At 43.8% G+C, this 19,865-nt stretch overlaps 1 protein-coding gene across 4 annotated transcripts in view; it reads left to right on the top strand.

Moving 5' to 3' along the window:
• LOC311253420 (vang-like protein 1) overlaps positions 1-19,865 on the top strand; it is a 49,261-nt gene that overhangs the window by 12,883 nt on the left and 16,513 nt on the right. For 3 of the 4 annotated variants that reach the window (XM_084347369.1, XM_084347367.1, XM_084347368.1), the window contains one exon: positions 5,716-5,842. In XM_084347369.1, the coding sequence (XP_084203495.1) occupies positions 5,716-5,842 (127 nt within the window). Of the gene's footprint in view, positions 1-5,715; positions 5,843-6,382; positions 6,459-19,865 lie in introns of those variants that run through there. The other variant, XM_084347370.1, reaches the window with a different exon arrangement.

Below are 19,865 nucleotides of genomic sequence, written 5' to 3'. Positions count from 1 at the left end.
ATCCTGTGTCAAACAGTCCTCCTGGTGTCCGAGACACTTCCAGAAAAAAATTCCCCTGGTTCCTCAGAGTCCGTGGACATGGCTCTCCTGCCAGAAGCTGAGACGAAACAAGCTGATGACACCAATTTCTTCATTTGCAGGCTTTTTATTCCCTGCTGACCACGTTTAGTTGAATGAAAGCAAAACAAAATTGCCCAAGAGAGCAATCTTAATCGTGCATATTACGCTGATGCCCGTGCATTTTTGTAATTATTTAGCCAGAATGCAGAGGTGCGCGATTAACTGCAAGGGAAGGGCGTTAATACGTTTTTCACACCTCGCTCGTAATATTCCATTAACACATGACTTATTTGTAGTGGCAAGCGGCTGCCGTGTTTTATTATGTTTATGTGTATTCTTAGTTTAGTACATAAAATCATTGACATTCAAATTAGGTTAGACATTTTAAATGGTTCTCATTATCTCTACCTTCACAAATGATTAAAGCGTAGTTAATATTAAAGGAAAAAATCCATTTCAGTATTTTGCATCTTTGCCATAATTGTGTTCCAGCCTCACACTCATGGTCGAGAGTTTTGAGTACGGGAGTTTGGTGTTGAACCACTTTAGTTGTGTTTTTCTCTCAAAAGTTCCCCGAAGCTCGGCTCCCTCGCCGTCAATTTTGAGTGTTTAAATGATTCTAAAATTGCAAATCTCGTATTAGCAGCTGCTCATGTGGAAAATTGGTTCTTTTGATTGGTACAACTCCAATTATAGGGCAGCAGCACGCGGCATTACACAGGACCGAGTGAGTAATTTAATTCATTCGCAGCTGTAATACGGTTTAAAAGTTCCTGGGTGATTCTTCTCATGAAGGAGATGTTTTATATACATCTTGTATAGATAAGTACGTTAAAGTTGTTGGTTTTTTTTTACTGGCTTAATAGTCTGAATGCTGTGATAATAAAATGTATATAGTAGTGGTCTCAATTCAGCTGACGTGGCTCCTGGATATCTGAATTAGCTTTAGAGAAAAATACACACTCGGTGCTCTTACGGTCTCTTGCAATCTCTTATAATTGTCCGTCACTACACCGTAACTGGAAGATTGTAATAAAAATCTTCAGGCTGTATTATTATAATCCCAATAGGCTCAAAATATGGATATATACCCTGCAGCCTGACCTCTCTGGGCTAATAGGACACATCAGCAGTGGGAATGGCATCATCAACATGCTTAGCAGATGATCGAGAAACTTTGGAAACCTCCTCACGTAACTGTGGGTGGCAGTGACTGGCAATCCCACATTTACACTCACCTCACGCAGCGATTGGCCAGCTGTGTTGAGTTGAGAAAAGAGCTCAGGTTCAAACTTCTCTTTCAGCTCACTTTCCACTCCACCTTGTTGTGTAATGGTTTAAAACAGCTTTCAACATTTAGTTTTTCTAAATCTGTCACCACCGGCTATAGTTATCTATATGAAGCTATTCCTGAGTAGCAACTCCACTCACGTGCTGCTGGAGTGGTGACTGTATTTGCTGGAGCTTATCAGTCACTTTGAAGTAACAGTTAAAGCAGAAAATGCTTTCAAAGATAAAATATGCAACACTTCCGCGTTAAAATGTCTAAAAAAGGAGACGTTTCTTATATATTCTGTTGAGCTGTGGACATCTCACACTTGATTCCTCGACTGCTCGCTCTTGCCCTCCTTTCTTCACCCTATAACAAGTTTATGACCGTGAGAGGACCTAACGGAGTGTGTGCTCGGTCAGTTTTTATTTGGCTTCACGGCTCTACCCATTTGGCCGAGGCAGAGCCGTCCACTGGTACCTCGCCTCAGACGGCTGCGTTGACACAAAGCTCTGTGTCACACAGGTGTGTGGGTCGGCCCGCCAGCCAAAGAGAGAACAAATTGGTCCGCAGACAGTTCGACGTGCCATGCTAGTTGGCTCCACTTCCGTCGCCCTCCCTCTGTGCGAGGTGGAGAACGCGATCACAGCCACACTCATCCTCAGGTGTTAGAGGGAAACGGTGCTTCCAGAGTCTAATTGGCAGGACTCTGCCTCAGCTCGCCAGGCATCTCTGCCCTCGCAGGGCCCCCGCCTCCCTCTCGTCTCATCCCTCGCTCTTCCAAAAAGCCATACTCGTTTCAGGGATCCTCGCTGGAAGTCAAATTCCATTAATCAAATCATAGCGCCGCACGCTGCTGGAATACCAACGACCTGGCTGCATGCTAATGAGGCAGGAAGAGGATGTGGGAAGGTGGGGGGAAGTTGTGTGAGCGTGTTGGGAGTGAGGTTTCCACACAGTGCGATCACCCCCAGAAGCTTGCTGAAGGGGGAATGAGAAAACAGGCTGGGGGAGGGGAGGGGCTGGTAGACAGAGGCCGATCTGTTCGAACCACTCCCTGGCTGCCCACAGGTCTGCTCGCCTCTCTGTTTCCTGTCTGTGTGCATCCACAATTGCACGTTTAAAAAAACGCTTGTTGTTCACAGTTCTCTCGCATCATCTTTGCACCTTTTTCTTACACATTTTGAGTCTCGCCAGCATGGTGAGGACCAGGTGTTCCTTTTACCTTTTGTTCTTGACTCCCACAATGAATCATGCCTTGCTGATAAACACGTAACACACGCCGCTCGTACAGACACACATTCACACATTGTGATTAAACCAGCCAACTTTTTTTAAATGAAGCGCTTGTGACTCCGCATACCAGGTTATTGCCCTCATGTGGGTCATGGGTAGTCATTTTTTCCATTTCAGATTGTGTGATTTGAAGGATTTTTCGAGTGGAGGCCTACCAAGAGCAACTCTATACCATTGCCCAACGAACAAATTCTTCATCTTCAACCTTCGACTTGCTTTAACCAGGCCCAGATTGCTTTGCTCTGAGAGAAGGGACGGCTTGGCATTGAGGTCCGTTGAGTGGATGGTTTCTGTTCTCTTCAGTTGATAAAGGTAGCGTGAGCTGAGGTTCAGAGAGAGACCAGAACAGAGCTGCTAACGTTAGCCTAAACTCTGATAGCACCCACACAGTGGGGAAATGTGACAAAGTGGATGTGCCAGTGACAAACAAACAGCCGCTGGACCCTGAACTGCACATTCATCCTAAATATGCACAAATATAACACGTTTTTTTTAAAAGTTGTCGTGAATTTCTCCTTTTAACACAACCACGTGCCATCTCTTCTCTTACAAAGCTATTACCTTTCCCTTACTTTCCAGCAGCGCTGCTTATTATTCTGCTGATGACTTTGAAGTAAGATCACTGCTTTATGAGCCCTGCTGCTCCTCCCAGTCTCCCACTTCTACTGCACTCCTCCACAATTAATAATCACAATCAGTGGCAGCCTCTGACTGATGATGATTCCCGCTGGAATAACCATCGCTACAGTAACGGCGATAGCCATGATAATATTTAAAGGAATAATGATGGCTGTAATATACTTAAAGGCTTACATCAACTTCCTAATCTCCTGGATTTGGTAGATAAGAACATGTCAGTCACTCTGTCAGTGAAGGAAGTTGCTGCAGGCTATTGAAATTGTCTTTCTCGCACCGTGTGCGCATTTGAAACTTATTTTTTTGGTAGGAAATCACGTCTACTTTCAGGAGGAAGTACAAGAATAGAGGCGGAAAGCGGGCTGGTTAACACCCTTTAATCAAAACACATGGAGCCAGTGTAACAGTACGAGTGTCGCAGCTCCACTGTCAATCATACCGATTCCTGCATTAGTCCTCCAGGCAGGATATCCTGTACATTAGGGTTATGAATTGTTATTGTGTGAAAGAGACGCGTTCAAGGGTCACATGAGTCCTGTGCGTCTGGGCACCAGATTCATTTAGCTGTGTCATTTTTTTGTCTGACTTTGGATGGATTAAAGGAGCTCCAACAACAAACTGATAGATAACCCTGAAGAGCAGTATTATTGTTGAACTGAATCTTTATTTATTATAAATATTATTTGAACTTCTCTACCACCAACATGCAAAAGGCCACCAGGATAAAGTCAAGCTATTGTCTTTTCTTTTTAAAGAATAATTTGAAAATGTAAATGACGCTGCAGCTTTAATGTTTTGGTTCCTCTTACAGCCCTTTTAACAAAAAAAGCTCGGATAAATTCTTACATAAACGCCACTTGCCAAGCGACAAGCGGCAGACAGAGAAAGAAAGAGCCTCATATTTCCCTCAGGAGTTTGTGACGAGACCACCAGAGCTAAAAGAAGAGTGAATATTGGACTCGGATTTTTCAGAAACCCGACATTAAACTTTAAAGTGGTCAAAAAAAAAATCAGTTAATGCACCTTTAAACAGCAAGGTAACAACACCCTGTGGCTGAGCGTCTTAATGGAGAGAGTGCTGTGGAAATTTGATTTGTTACCCTTCTGTTCTAATGTCCCTCATACAAAAGATGCGATTATTACCATGAAGCGACATGCTTAGAGACAGCAGGAAACTCAATTAACATTTAGCAAGACAACAGCATCTAGAAATGTCTTTTGTCCCCCTCAGACGAGCGGCTGAAATAGACTGCATGACGTCTCTTTCATTCACTGTTTGTCAAGTAATCTCTTTACAGCATCTCCAGCATGTGATATCTATATGAGATCTGACAGCGTCGGCTCTGGTCTCCGTCTGTCTCTCATTCAGTCTGAAGAACCTGGGAAACACAACTGCTGTCACACAAATTCAGCTTGAGATATTTCTGCTGCATTGGACCTCAAAACTCTTATTGTTTAAACAGTTTCCCAGCATTTTGTGCGCGCTCCAGCTATAAAATACTGTATGTAGTATGTCCAAGATGTCAGCAGCCGGAGGGGGAAGGGACAGAGAGGAGAGATTAATCTGTGGTAATGGAGCTGCAGAGCAGGCACCGTGCCATGTGGCGATGGTGCTGTCTGGGCGGAGGATGTGGAGACCTGCCGTTCACGCTCTATACAGGATTAGGGCTGTAAGTGCAGGGGGTCAGTCCGGCTAATGGAGCTCATATGTTAGGGACAGAGGGCCTTGTGGAGAGAGAGAGAGTGATGCAGTGATGGAGGGAAGAGGGGGGAGTGGATGGAGAGAGGAAGGATGCAGAGGGAGGGGTTTATGTGGGGCAAGGTTCACACGGGCTTAATACTCGTTCAGTCGTCGGAAATTAGACGGAGGCCGAAACAAAGCGCGATTTGATTTGTCCACCTTCGCGGAGAGCTGCTGTGGTCTTATCTGACTCAAACAGCAGCCAGCAGCTTTCACATCGTCCCTGCCGCTCTGTGTATGTTTGTTACGTTCGTATATGTGACTGTTCGTCTCTGTCACCAGCTTCTCTCTGTGGCTGTTTGTCGTTTGCTAAGCTCTATCGCTGTAAATCAGGATGAATTGAAAAGCAAGGAAAGAGTCAAAGGTCGAGGTCTTAATGGTTATCATGGATTATAGTCGGAAAAATTATGGAAAAAGACAAAAATACCCTCTTATTTCTTGTAAGGGTTTACTTCTGTTAAGTTTAGAGATAGTAATAAAGTAGATTTAAAGGGATTAGTCCAAATCAAAGCAGCAGAGGCTTAGATGTCCTGACTTTTAGTTCCTCGCATCAGTCAAGTGCATTTCCAACAATGCAACACACCTTTACTCATCATCATAAGAGATGATCACATCTAACTCCGTGTATAAAGTTTGTCATGTACACCTCTTAGACTTCCTTGTATCCATCATCATCAGCACTACACTAACCATGACTGTCTGTGTTTTACAGGGAGCGGAGCCGGGACCGCCACAAGCCCCGCAGTAAAGACAGCCGCTCGGAAAAGTCTGTAACGATTAACACGCCGCCTGCAGAGCCGCTCCTGGGCGACTCGGCCGTTCGGGGTGAGCAGGTCCAGGTAGGGCTGACCACACTGCACCATCACTTCGACACAATCCTGCAGTCCTGATTCGCCTCTTCACACTCTGCTTTATGGACGCCTCTAATATACGATAGGTCTACTCTGCTAGTCTGATTTATAAGGGATTTAGAGCGCAGGAGATTTATCAGTCACTAGTCAAAATGAGTTGGAATGATAATCAGCCTGGGCTGGGACAGGCCATCTGCTATTTGAGGGCAAAAGGCAGAAGGGACAGTCCACTTTTGGCGAGGTCCGGGCTGTCACTTTCAGGAAATCTACCGCCGACAAATATCTGCTACAGGATGTGTGATGCAGAACGGTGCTTCTCTGGTCAGTACCACTTTGTTTCGTCCCTTTTATCAGAGACAAACCCTGTATTTCACTGTCGGTAGTTGATTAATTGACGATTCTCTCCGGTGCCATGTTGGGAGGTGGCTTCAGTGGCCCCCGCCAAAATGGACCAGACCGAGTCAAAAGAGCAGCTTAGCTTTTTTTTTACAGTCAGTGAAAAGTCAAAGTCAACCCTCAGAAATCATGCTGACTTTGATGTCAGCGACGGCACGCTCAGAAAATGGAGTATGTGATGGATTATTTGATAAATGAGAAGTATAAGGTAGGAAATATAAGCTTCAACAATAACTACTATATTTGCAGTAAATAAGGTAATACATGGGCATCAGGATGTGTTGGTTTGCCCATGAGTTCATACAGGTTGTTCTTGCCAAATAGACAGTGTGCTGACTCATTTTCATGTCATGTAGCAGACAGCCATGTGATTATGTTTCTTGGAGTCGGATAAAAGGCGGAACAAATAAAAGACAGGTTGATCAGATAGCACCGTGTACGCTGGGCAGGTTGGCTGCTAGTTGGCATGTTAAGACGTGAAATCCTTCATGGTGCTTGAGAGAATACAGGAGTTCTTGGTCCAAAACAATCACGGTGGAAGAAAAATGAATAATTGCCAATTCGTAACCTGACACCTGGTATTTTTGAGCCGAAATGCAATTAATTTTTATGTACCTAAAAGAAAGACAAGTGTAAAGCAGTAAAAGTTGTGGACCGTGGATTTATGATCTGAAAACATAAATTGATTTCACTGGCATATTAATGTTATGGAAAAAGCATTGCTGTTAGCTGCAGGGCTGCCTCGCTGCTTGTTCCTGTGTTTGGGTCTAATTGCTGGTGTGTCAGACTGTAAACATTTGAACATAGTTTGTGGTATTTCTCATGTTTGTTGTCACATTTTAAAGCAGTCTTGACATCATGCATCACCAGTGGGTTTCATGTCGGATTAAAAGTAGGTTAGCCCTGTTTGGGACCTCCCAAACATGACCAAACAGGACTTTTAAGTCATTTTCTCGTCAAGGAAATGTTTCTATTGCGATCAGTGTTACTGTTTAGGTATATACTTCCCGGATGCAGCCATCTTATTATGTAGATTGCGCGTCATACGATTTTGACATAATGAGACGCAGTGTTTCTGCCTCTAGTCAGATTTATTCAGCATGTTATTAGTGCAACTTCAATCCCTGGCTTCATGTTGTGTTGACTTCAATTAGAGCTGCAGTGAATGAAGACGTCATTTTAAGCTCTGGGAAACGAAATCAAAATAATCAGCAGATTAATTGACAATGAAGATAATCGCTAGCCCTGATTCCTGAGATTTCTGAGGGAAAAAGAACAAAAGAACAAAATTCTAGTAGACTAAAACTCGGCAGCATTTGAGCAACAAGTTGTTTTCTAATTGATTTCATCTCATTGTTTGTCCTTTATCAGCGTGTATGCGCTCAAAGACATCAACTCATTCATAGTTTGTCTCCTCTGTTGCCTTTGATTCGGCTGATCGCTCGTCTCTCCTGCGAAAGTGTGAAATGCGCCCAGTTCTTCTTCCAGCGTGCTTTGAAAGCAGGAATGTCAACACTTGGCTGCTGCCAAGAGTCAAATGCATGTGGTGAACACGGAGATGGAGATCTTAGCACACAGACAGCCCTTTGCTTACCCAACACTGACCTGCTCATTTAGCCAAACAACTGTCTGGCACAGCGTCCTGCATCAAGCGTTGGGCTTAACCCGCCGAAGGGAGAAGATGTCAAACGCTACGTTACGTTCACCATCTTTTACTGACCTACTTGGCGCTCGCTTTCCCTCATGGCGAGACTCGTTAGCAGGGTGTATGTGAGACTGTGTTCTTGTCGGTGTAGTGTGTCTAATTTTAACATATGACAGGATTTGCCACAGAGCACAGCCATCCTTAGTGTTTTGCTCTTCATGTCTTATTCATGCCGTGGCCTGCAGTAGTGCTGATGACAGGGCGGGGAGTGTTTGGCTTTAGTTTGAGTAATCAGGGCCACCGCTTCTACTGAGAGAGAGGCTCAGCACAAATCCTCGTGTGTGCCTGTGTGTGCGCTCCGCTCTGCCGTCTCGCATATGCTCCTGCGTGGGGACATTACGTGTCTGTGTGCGTCAGTCATGTCTCAGAGTCTAACTGTGCAGCGCCGCGCTCATTACTCCACTGCCGGGACTTAATCAGAGTCTTGGCTGACAGAGCAGCACATCGCTCCGGGCAGGGATGTCCTCACAATCCAGCACAAAAGTTTCTCATGGCTGCGATGTGTCTGTGACGCCTCACCACAGGAATTATGAAAGAGGAGGGCGAGCTCCACATTTAAATGTGTCGGAAAGCACTGCCGGAGATTCGAGATTAACACCAAACCAGCCCGGGAATCATTTAGAGGATTTGCCTGCTGTCAGGAGATGGTGTTTGTGTGTGGAGATGTTTTCACTTGGCGGCATGCATTCACTAGATGCGAAAGACATACCACAGCAGCTGCAGGCCACATTTATAGGAATAGTTCAACATTTAGGGAAATACTTTTATTTGCTTCATATTCAGCATCTGTACAGCGCCAGCAGTGGGTTAGCTTAGCTTAGCATGACGACTGGAAGCAGAACGACAAATAACAGGCACCCCTAAAGCTCGCCAATGAACATGTTACATCTCGTATGTTTAATTTATACAAAAATTCCTTCCTTTTAGCTCATGTACATACTCCAAACCATTCCCTCCTCGGGGTGGAGGATTTATTTTCTTTTACAGAGATCCTCTATTGATTTGTTTGGGAAGAGGGTTTACTCTCTCCAAAGTTTGGTATTGTTCGAATCTTGAATTTTTCTCTTTGGTGAATATTATTCAGTGTTTCCCACACATATGTTTTACTTGGACGATGTGACAATTAAAGCAAAGCTTTGTAATGCAGGCAACATTTCAAGCAATTCTGAAGAAAGTTGATGTTTGAGTCTCATTCTGAGCGGAGCGAATTGAATCGAATCTTGGATTTGGAAAATCGTGACACCCCTATTCCACACAAAAGCAGGAGATTTTGATCTGCGACGGGATTTCAACTCTTTTTGCAAACTGGGTTGATCACACGCCTCTCTTGATGTTACCTGAGTTCGCTTGATATGTTTGAACAGGACACTTCCAGCAGGTTGCTCCAATTTCAGGAGGCAGGCCAAAGCTCCAGGCTGTATGCTAATGTGCGAATGTGAAAAAATACATCTCAGGTGCTCATGCGGCAGTAAAATCTTGAGGTGGGAACGAGCGGTATCAGTTTATGTCTATGGCAAGTTCGCCTCCGCTGTATTTTGCTGGCTGGGTGTTTGTGGAGGACAATGGAGGTGAGTAAAGCCTGGACATCGGTATGGACCTGACGCTAAATCATGTGAGCAGTTGGGTCGATTTTATCCTGCTGTTATTGTTGTATAGAACTGGATGGTGGGAGGAGGACTGGAGTAGCTCAGGCCTGTGTAGCATGGCAGCTTTGCAGCTTAGGAGTGTGATTTTGAGCGGCATTGTACGAGGTGTCAAACAGGAGGAATGTGATATGTTTAAACCAGGAAGCATTCTTTGTTAATTAGCGCCTTCCTACCTCGACGAATGCGGAGAGAAAGTGGAGCTGGGTTTATTTTTAAATGTTCATGTGCAGTTTAGAGAAGGGAGCTCATGTTGCCTGGCCTGATTTGTGTTTGATCTCGTCTCCCCTCTGGACAACTTTAGCCCCTTATGTTGGCCAGTTTGTGCAGAGATCAGCTGCTTTCTGGCGAGGAAGTAGTTGAAGATCATTTGCCTGAGTTGTCGTTAAAAGTCTTCTTCTTGTATCCAAATTCTGTTTCCATCTATCAGACAACAACCTGCTGCTGTTCCCAACCAGTAAAAGAAAACCAGTGTCGTTCTTTCACCGCGGTGCCAAATTCACTTCCTCGAAGTTGCACAAAGTCGTCTAACACCTCTCAGCCTCCCGCTGTTTCACCTTCCTCTCACCCTCTCTTTAGCTCAATTCATTTAACCCAATTAAACTCAGCTGCTCGCTTACACAAGTCACACCTCGGCGTGGTAACAGGGGCATCGCTCTCAGCATTCCTTTGGCGAAAACCACGGCGCAGGTAGCTCTGTGATACACCATGTCGGTGTCTCGGAAGAAGCCCGGCTCTTGCGTTCACGTCTGGGATCTCGTCCTCGTGGTGAGTGCTTCCTGGCTCGGTCTCCCGTGAGACAGAATTCCCACCGAGCTTCATGGGTATCCTGCTGCTTTGTGTGTCTGTGTCTGTGCTCGGCGTGAGCTGCGTGCCACGGGCAGACTGTAAGCTCTGTGGGTGGCAAGTACGAGAGAGAGGGAAGATCCTCTTAACACTTTTCCACGGTAGATTTTGAGAAAGTGTTTTTTGGGCTGTAGATTTTTAATGTCTTTATTAGTGAGTCGACAGTGGAGAGATGACAGGGAGTCAGAGGAGCGAGAGAGATGAGTGGGGGGTGTCATGCAACAAATGGACTCGAACAGGGAATTTTGGTGCCCATCGGGGAAGTTTAATAGCATTTGAGATTAACTTTGAAGCTAAAGGTAAGGTCAACACAATTTGCTTTGATAAGTTAGGGCAGCTGTGGTATACTGTAGTAGTGATATCTTATGTGTTTTTCAGGGCTGATAATGATTATTATCAAACTGATACACATTTGCAGTCAAAATAGAAATCTTACCGTCAATGTTTAGAATAACCAGCTATGTACAATTGACTCTGGTGCTGTATTTCAGTATAATTTGAGGTTCTTTACTTGAGTATTTCCATTTTCTGCTACTTTATACTTCTGCTCCACTACATTTACTTGATCATTTTAGCTACTAGTTACTTTGCAGATTCAGATTATTTAGTTTGGGACTGATGGAGTAAGGATGCTGCCCCACAGCTAAAGTAGCACATTTTTAGATGATTGTATCAGCAATCGGACACAAAAAACTTCGTATAATGATAAAAAACAGCAGAATATCGGCCTCAGTAATCAGTCAGGCTGATAATCAGTTAATTTCTACTATGTGACATGTGAGTCTACACAAAATATGTGGTTCTAGAGGCTAAATGATGTGGCAACTGCTCACAGGGCTAGTTGGTAAATTATTGGTGAGCTAAAGTCAGCTAAGAACATACTTGTGCCGCTCTTAATAGCTCCAATAGCTCTAAGCGGTAACTGTTAGTTCAGTTAGCTTGTTAGCTTTGTTACTATTGACACAAATAGTTCACTCAAGAGCTTCAAGAGAAGCATTTTTACCATTGACTCTTACCTATAACTGTGTCTGGCTCCCTGTTCTGTCAAAGGTCAGCACTGTCGTGTTCAGCGGGAGTTTGTTATTCCACTGGAATAAATTGATTACTCCACATTGTTAAAGTGAGTTAAATGTAACGGGGTCTTTAAGGATTAGGCTGGTGTTATTACCTCCACCAAGTAGGTTATGTTTTCACCCGTGCCTGTTTGTGGTTTGCTTGGTTTGTCGGCAGGATTAATATTGAAATACTGAATGGATTTCCACGAAACGGGTCTCAGCCCAGATCAGACCCCGTTAACTTTTGGTGCAGATCCAGAATATGGATATTTCTCACCTTCTTTAACTTCTTTAACACCTTAGACTTTTTTGTTAAAATCAGGTGTATTTAGTTGGCTGGTATTTATGAGTGAGTATAATTTGATGCACATCCCAGATTTGGCGAGTTCAAATTATGGTTAAGCAGTTGTGGGTTATTAGTTGTAATATTTAGAGTGATGCAGGGCTATGGAGTTTAATATTGGATTAGGTTTGATTTGATTAAAGGGGACAGCAGGTCATCGGCAGTTTGAGTGCCCTTGTGGTTTGTCAGCAAATCCCAGGAAAACACCCAAGCCAACTATGTGTTCATCCATTTTTCAATAAATGGGTCATGAGCATATACTTTAATTTGTTCACAAGGCTAAACCCTTTCCTAAAAGAACTGGGCTGGGCACTGTGGTTTATAGCAAGAGTCAAAACAGGAGGGCATGGCACATTTGGTGGGAACTATTTTCAGCGGTGGATGAATCCACATTAGGTGGCCTTGTGGGTATTTGTGTCAGCAGGACGGTGTATGTGGCGCCGAGCCAAAATAAATCACAGTTTGTTTTCAGATGACGTGTTTCTTAATTTATCTTTTTATTTATTTTTAATTTTGGTCTTTTCATAGGGTTTGTTGACTGTAACGAAAATATAGTACACCATCGTGTTTATCTGTCAGGTTGTGATGCTCTACTGTACATCAGCTGGTTGGATGAACAGGTTTTGTCTTACCTTCCTCACACACACACACACACACACACACACGCACACACACATTAACACACATACAGCCTTGCCTGTGGCAGTGCGGCGACACCACGGTGCTCACTGGGTCAGAAGCAATGGACGGAGAGTGGCGCTGAGGCAAGAGACGAGCAGAGAATGAGGAGGAGAATGAGAGATGATGCCTTGAGGGAAGGATGGATAAAGGAGAGGGAGGCAGGAGGAGGACAGGAGGGAGACAGTTTTTGGAGTATACCAATGGTACCTTGTATTTATTTATGTTGTTGTTGTTGTTTATTTACTACACTCTTCCACTCCTCTCGTGCCTCCTCCTCTATCTCTCTATCCATCCATCCTATTATCCCCCCCTCCATCCCGGCTGCTGTCAGGACGTCCCATGTGATCATCTCATCACTCTCCCCCCCCCCCAACTCCTCTTCCTCTCTCCTGCTCTCCACGCTCCCTCGCTCTCCGCCTTTCTCTATAAAGCCCCTTACATTATGTGGCAAGTGAGCACACAGTCCCATACAATGCCTCCTGAGGCATGATGGGAGAGATTTCTATATAAAGACGGATAAAGCGGGGCCGGGCTTCAGATCAGCAGAGAGTCAGCGAGGTCAAACGCACACAGACTCACAGTGGGATGGATCGGGGGGAAGATAAGCAGCGGCTGAGTGCAGGGATGATGTTTGCGCGAGCCGGACTCAGCTAAAGTTTGGTCGAGATGCAGTCGCCAACGGTGATGGAGGCGGGAGACGAGGTGTTGCAGGTGCTTGAGGTTTGCGAGGCCATAGAGGAGGTGAAGGAAGTGATGGTCACCAACATAGACGAAGACTCTCATACTGACTTACCGACAGTGGCAAGCTCTGTACCAGGGAGCAGACCAAGCCAGGTAAGAGAGAGAGGTTCATCTGGCCAAGATGCTAACTGATGCCTTAATGTTATTTTCCTCTCAGGAGATCAGTTAACCTTTCTGTTCGAATGATATCCTGAACTGCAATCAAGCCACTGCTCCTTCCATTGGAGGATAAGTTTAACATTAAATTCCTGTTTAATGCCGGTGAAGAGTAAAGCTTTGGCGCGTTCAAAGGCTTCAACATGGTTGTTAGGCGGTTAGCTTTTTGCTGGTAAAGCTGAACTCTGTCCAAATACGCAAGTTGTAGTTTATTGCATTCCACATATCTTGCACTATTCTCGGTCTTGCTCTTCCCTCTCTCAGTCTACCATAGCAGTAAGTGTTTTCTGGAAGGCAGGCGCCCAGCTCATCCAGTCTAATCGGGGTCCGTATTTATCAAACAAGTAAAACAAATTTGAACTCGAGTGAATGTCAATTAAACTCCCTTCACTTTTACGCCCACAAGCTTAGGAATTAAAGCTATTTATTCAGTTTCTTACAGCTTAAACACTCTGCGGTACAAAGGTGAACACACTGTATTGGCCCAGTGTGTGTACACACAGTAATAGGATGTTGTGCAACCTTTTCTTTTTCTTTTTTGCAAGAAAATGAGAGCAAGACTGAGCGAGGCTGGCATCGGTTGTGTTTGTAGTCGCTCTCCATACATCACTCTCTGCACTTGTCACTTTGTGGTTACTTCTTATTATCGTATTTCTACTTGCAGCAGAATGTCCAGTTTGTTATCATGTTAAGCAATTTAATATCGTTTTATCTCAGCAGTATTATTTCCCATTTATGAACTGTGCACTGATTCAAGCTGCAACCAACTGATTGGAAGAATTAAAGACAATCTAATTTGATAATCAGTTAATCTTTATAGCATAATGTCAAACATTTGGTGCCTGCGGGTTCCTTAAATGTGAGCATTTGTTTCTTATCTTGGTTTTTCATTATGGTAGATGAAATATTTATGGGATTTGAACCGTTGCTCAGACAAAACAATATATTTGTCTGCAAGACATATGTGTGCTATGTGCTCTAAATTATTATGATGGGCATTTATCCATTGTTTTCTCAAAGTATTCAGTTTACTTAAAAAAAACCCAGAAAATATTCACATTTAAGAAGCTGGAATCAGAGAATTTTGACTTTTCTGCTTTAAAAAATGACTCAAATCGATTAAACAATAATCAGAATGGTTGGCAATTACTGTAATAGTTGACAACTAATTGATGAACCGTTGGAGCTTCACTGATGTTTCATAGATTAATTAATTGAGAAAGTAACTGACAGATAAAGAAAATCACATTAGTTTCAGCCCTAATGGAGATATTTCACACACAAGTACACATCACTTAAGAGCTGCTGTTTAAGAAGTGCTTCCACACTTCAAGTGCACCACTTGTGACATGTGTTAATCCTCACTCACAGTGCAAACAGCTTTTTTAATCCTAAAATGGCTCATTCAGAAGTGTAGTTCGACAAAGTAGGTGCACAGGTGTGCGCTGTCCGCTATTATTATTACTACATAATATTACTTAATCGTTAAATACTACTACATATCATTCCACCAGATTCTGTGTTTTGCTGACCTTCTCGAGTCTCCTCATGGCTACCTGTCATGTCTGTTTCAGCCATACTGCAGTGTACCTCTTATCCAGGCTGCTGCTCAGCTGTCAGTCTCCCTTTGTCTCCCAGTCATCCTTCTATCCTAAGAATTAGTGGAGGGAACTTTTTTAAGTGCTTCCTCCGTGTCCTGACAAGTTGTTGGCAGCCTCGCACGCTGTCCGCAGTTTGAACAAAGGTAGTTTTAAATGGCTGTGCAGAGCTCCTGGGGAATGCGTGTTGCGCTATATTTTACGCACACACACACACACACACACACACACACCTTGCCTCCCAGGAGTAAGTAGAGTGCACTTGTTCCTCCACTGAGGGGCTTTTGTTTGCAGCCCACTTATAGCTCGACAACAGAAAACAAGCTTTTAGTGGACATTTGATTTGCTGTGAGAGACAATAGCCGTTATTTACACTCAGGTGGAGCGAGAGCGCAGAAAATACTCTGTTGAAAGCTTTGTAAAATGCACGCTATCTGACACAGCATGTCAGTGCACGTAGCGAGCGTGCTATATATACCTGCACACACACAGGGCATCTTAAGATACGGTTTCATTCATTTACTGCCATTTGTGTTTTTCAGGCTGAGGTAACAGTTCAAGTTTGAAAGAATTTCTGCAAGTTGGTGTGCCCAAAATATGCTGGTTTTTAAAAATAAGTTGTTGTTTCGGAGAGGACTCGAGAAGAATATTGTAAGCAATGTTGGTATTTACTTCATCTTGGCAGAAACAGCCGGAGCTGTCATGTTGTTTATCATTAAAAACACAGTAAAGGACTTGAGTGAGGGCCCATACCATCAGGAAATCCCTCCAATCCCAACAATCTCTCCTGTAATGAAATCTGATCCGAACAAGTGCCCGTGTGCAGTTTAAACGTCTCTCTGGATGTGTTTAAAGCTCAGCCGCCGCTGTGTCGTATTGCAGCACTTAGTTTGCAGCCGCGCCAAAATTTCATCAAAGAAATCCCTTGATGGCACATTCTTCATCTTATCAAACCGCTTTTGAAAACCCGCTCTGCTCAAACGTTTTTAATGATGCCGAAATCTTTTGGTGATGGAGAGCGTGATTTTCCTCAAGGGTCGGCTGCACATGTTGCTGTTGTGGATGCTTGCCTTTGTGTTAGACGACTGCTCTTTTTTAGACAGTGATTTGCATGCTCTTTCTGGTTTTGCAGGTGGCTGAACAATTTGCAAGTATTTCCTTTTAATCAGTGCCAAAGTGATCTCTAAATTTGGGTTTCTTGCCAAGATTAAAGATGAGAAGATCGATACCACTCATGTCTGTATGCCAAATATGACGCTAGAGGAAGGAGACAGTTAGCTAACAAAGATACCACCATGTAGCATAAGAGGTATATTTGGTACATTGTACTCTGGTCTCCTACATCTCTCACGTATTCTTTACATTTAACCAATTTAATTTCAATTTGCTTTTTTTAAATATCCCTTATTCGCCCTCAGCTATTCTCTCCCCTTGTTCAGTGGTATTTGTGAACACGTCATATCGGATGTTTCCGTTACTCAGCTATTTAAGTTTCTATCGGAACGCCTCCTCCCTCCCAGAGCAGAGGAATTGCTTGTAAAACCATGTCTGGGTTGAATAAATCACAGCAGACGTAGGACAAGAGTAGACCTGACAGGTGTTTAGTTGCGGTGCGTGTATTCGTGACGAGTGCGTAGTCATGAGCGGAGGCTTTCGCATGCTGGTTTTGTCCTGTGCGGTAATCATCTCCGGCCCGTGAACTGCCCCTGGCCTTACTTTCCCTCCCTCTCTGGATCAATCCCTCTCCTCGCTTTAATTGGCTGTCTTGTTATCGAACATTTCTGCCTCACCCTTTTTCTTTCTTCCGCTTTGTTCCCTCTCTCTGTCGCTGCTGTTCCTCTCTGCTTCACCTATTTTCATGTGATGAATGGGACTGGGCCTCCTGCGAGGCTGCTGGTACTGAACCAGATCCGCCCGTGGTGATTGGTTAATCCCGTGAGGAAATGTGGGTCACTAGTGTCTATTTTTAGTCATGCTGGCAGAGGGAAAGCCCAGGTCCAGTAGTCAGGATCCGACGACAACAACAACATTGTCCCAAATGTAATTAGCATTAGCATTAGCATTAATCCAGAGTGGGTGTCACTTGCAGGAGAGCATGTTGATCTTTTGAAATCACGAGCAACTTCAACTTCAACTTGGAGTTGGGAAATTATCGTAGTCAATTTGCTCTGGATTAAGAAAATAATCAACAGATTAAGGATTATGTCATGAATATGTCATCTATAATTAAAAGGTAATTAAAAGTGCTTCACATGGGACATAACAAGGCATTAAACACATAGTTTGACTTCTCGGGATCCGTATTTACTTGCTCTCTTTCCAAGAGTTAAGGAGAGGATTGATATCACCCTCATGACTGTCCATTAAGTAATTAGCTAGCGCCAGGAGGCAATTAGTGTTGCATAGCATCAAGATTAGAAACAGGGGTGAATAACAGACATTCAGAACTGAAGAGGTGAAACGTCTTCAAGAAACTGAAACAAGTCCAGATGCCTAAGATACAGCACTTAGTATGTTAGGGACTATTTCTTGGCCAGGTGCGGTGACGTTTTGGAGTTTAACACTTGACATGGAGTCCAGGCGGGGACACGTATGTGTAATGGGTTGCTTCCTGACAGAGCCAGGCTTGCTGTCTTTTATGCTATCAATTTATGCTGAATTTATTAATGTCTGTTTCAAATTAATCAGTTGAGAGAAGCAGATTAACTTGCTTCAGCCGTAGTTGCCATATCACTTATTCTAACGCCTAGGCTTGTTTAAAGACTCCTTAAGGGCAATAAAGGATGAGTGTAGGCATGAGAAGCAGTGATTCATGTCTCCCCTGAGTCTTCTCGAGGTACACTGTGGTCAGAGAGACACTCTTCCTTACAACTAATGCCTATTGATTTCCTATGTCTCACACACACACATGCACACAGTGAACATGCCTGTCTTCACCTGCTAGACGAAGGTCAGACGAGATTAAGACTTGAGAATCTGTCAACAGGAAAGATGGGCCGCACTCGACACCACCATGGATCCTTCAGGGACAAAAACATGTATATTTAAAACATAACTGCATGTAAAGGAGTTTCCTGTATCTCCAGCGCTGCCGTGTAACTGCTTCGGCATGCCAGTTGTCATCCCTGATGATTTGTGAATCTCCCTGTAACTGAGGCTTGTGGTCTCTTTGTGCAGCACTTATCTGAGCTAATACAAAAAGAAAATAATGAGGTTTTGCTTACTTTTGTTCTCTGTAGGGGATAACTGCTTCATGTGAGTAAAAAGGCCTGTTGCATAAGTCTCTGTGGAGAGGCCTCCTCAGTCCGCCTCTTTCATTAATAATGAAGCGGCTTTCACTGTTCGGGAAACAATCTCCGCTCATGTTGACAGGACTGAAATATGCATTGTTTATGCTTGTGTGTGTGCTGCATAATTTAATCAGACGTTAGTAGGCCTACTAGGCTATGTTCTGTCAGCTGTAATTCATCTCCTCCAGCTCTCATGTTAAACACATAATTGTGATATGCAGAGTTGTTCCAGTGGTAGTATTGGACTCCGTGACAGGCCAACATCAGACGATAATGGGCCGACATATTAGCCAGCCTCACAGTTCAGACATTGCCAGTGCAGTCACTACAAAACAATACAATAAAATCAATTGGCACAAGTCTAGTCAAACTTCAGGGAATTATATTCTGACCTAGTAGCATCTTCTCGTTGACCTTTTGAACTCAAGTCCTGCATTCCACCGTCTGGTTTTGCTGCTCATGAGATCGGCCGGTCGTGATGTTTGGCTCTTTCTAAACCGGCGCAGACAGTCAGATGAGTATTTACGACCGCGTTGTCCTGTCAAAGGTCAGATAAAACCGAGACAGTTTAGAGCGCTGGACCTCATCTGTGAAAATCTATACCGACAGGTCAACAGTGAGCATGTCGTCTCCTGCGAATGACAGTGCGTCTATACATAGAAAATGCTGCATCATGTGTTCATTTGGAAATACTTGGAATTTTGAAATAATAATTAATAAAATGAATAATAGTAAAATAATTTGGGCTATTAAGGCAATACTCATCATTGTGATCGATTCATTGTGAGCATTGTTAGCTGATGTTAGCACCACTGTGCCAAAATACAGCCTCATTAACACGTCTCTAGACTGTAGGTGTTGGTAAAGATTAAAAAATAAAAACCTTTACTATATTTCCCAAAACAGCTGGGCGCTTTCAGCAGACATTGCTCAAACAGGAGAAAATAGGGCATTTGTTGGGGACTATTTTCAGCAGTGGATCAGCTCACCGGTGTAGCGGTGAGGCTCATTTACTGTGTATTTGGACAACAGCACAGAGGAATAAATCATCTCAGGCTTTTGCTATCTGGGAAATGCTCGAAGGAGCTTGATCAATTAAATGTTTTTTGATGACAAAACATTATAGAACATCCCCAGCAACACCTAAAGGATTTGAGAAAATATAGTGAACATATTTTCATTTTCCCCCCATTTAATAAATGTGTGTATGCACTATTGATTTCCTGTATAGCAGCGTAACACACCTTAGTATATGAGTATACTCGGTAGCTTCTTTCCAGCTTCAAAGACAACCTGAGCAATACTGCCCGAGTCCTCCATTGTTCTGCTTCATCTCGTTCTCTGCTGTTTTTAACCCCGGAGGCCAGTGGGATATTCTCTGTCCCAATGCACCATCCTCCTCCTCCTCCTGCACCTCCCAACCCCCTCAGTCTAAAGTGATCATAATGCATCTCCTGCACGATCCCCTCTCTGCTAGTGTGAGGCTAATGTCACAGATGCAAGCCTGAGAATAGGGCTCATTTACAACGGTATTACCGTGTCTTTGGGTGATGAAAA

Source organism: Pagrus pagrus (assembly GCF_965226575.1).
Source record: "Pagrus pagrus genome assembly, chromosome: 24".
NCBI lineage: Eukaryota > Metazoa > Chordata > Actinopteri > Spariformes > Sparidae > Pagrus > Pagrus pagrus.
Note: the sequence above shows the minus strand (reverse complement) of the source record. Positions and strands in the feature narration are given on the sequence as shown.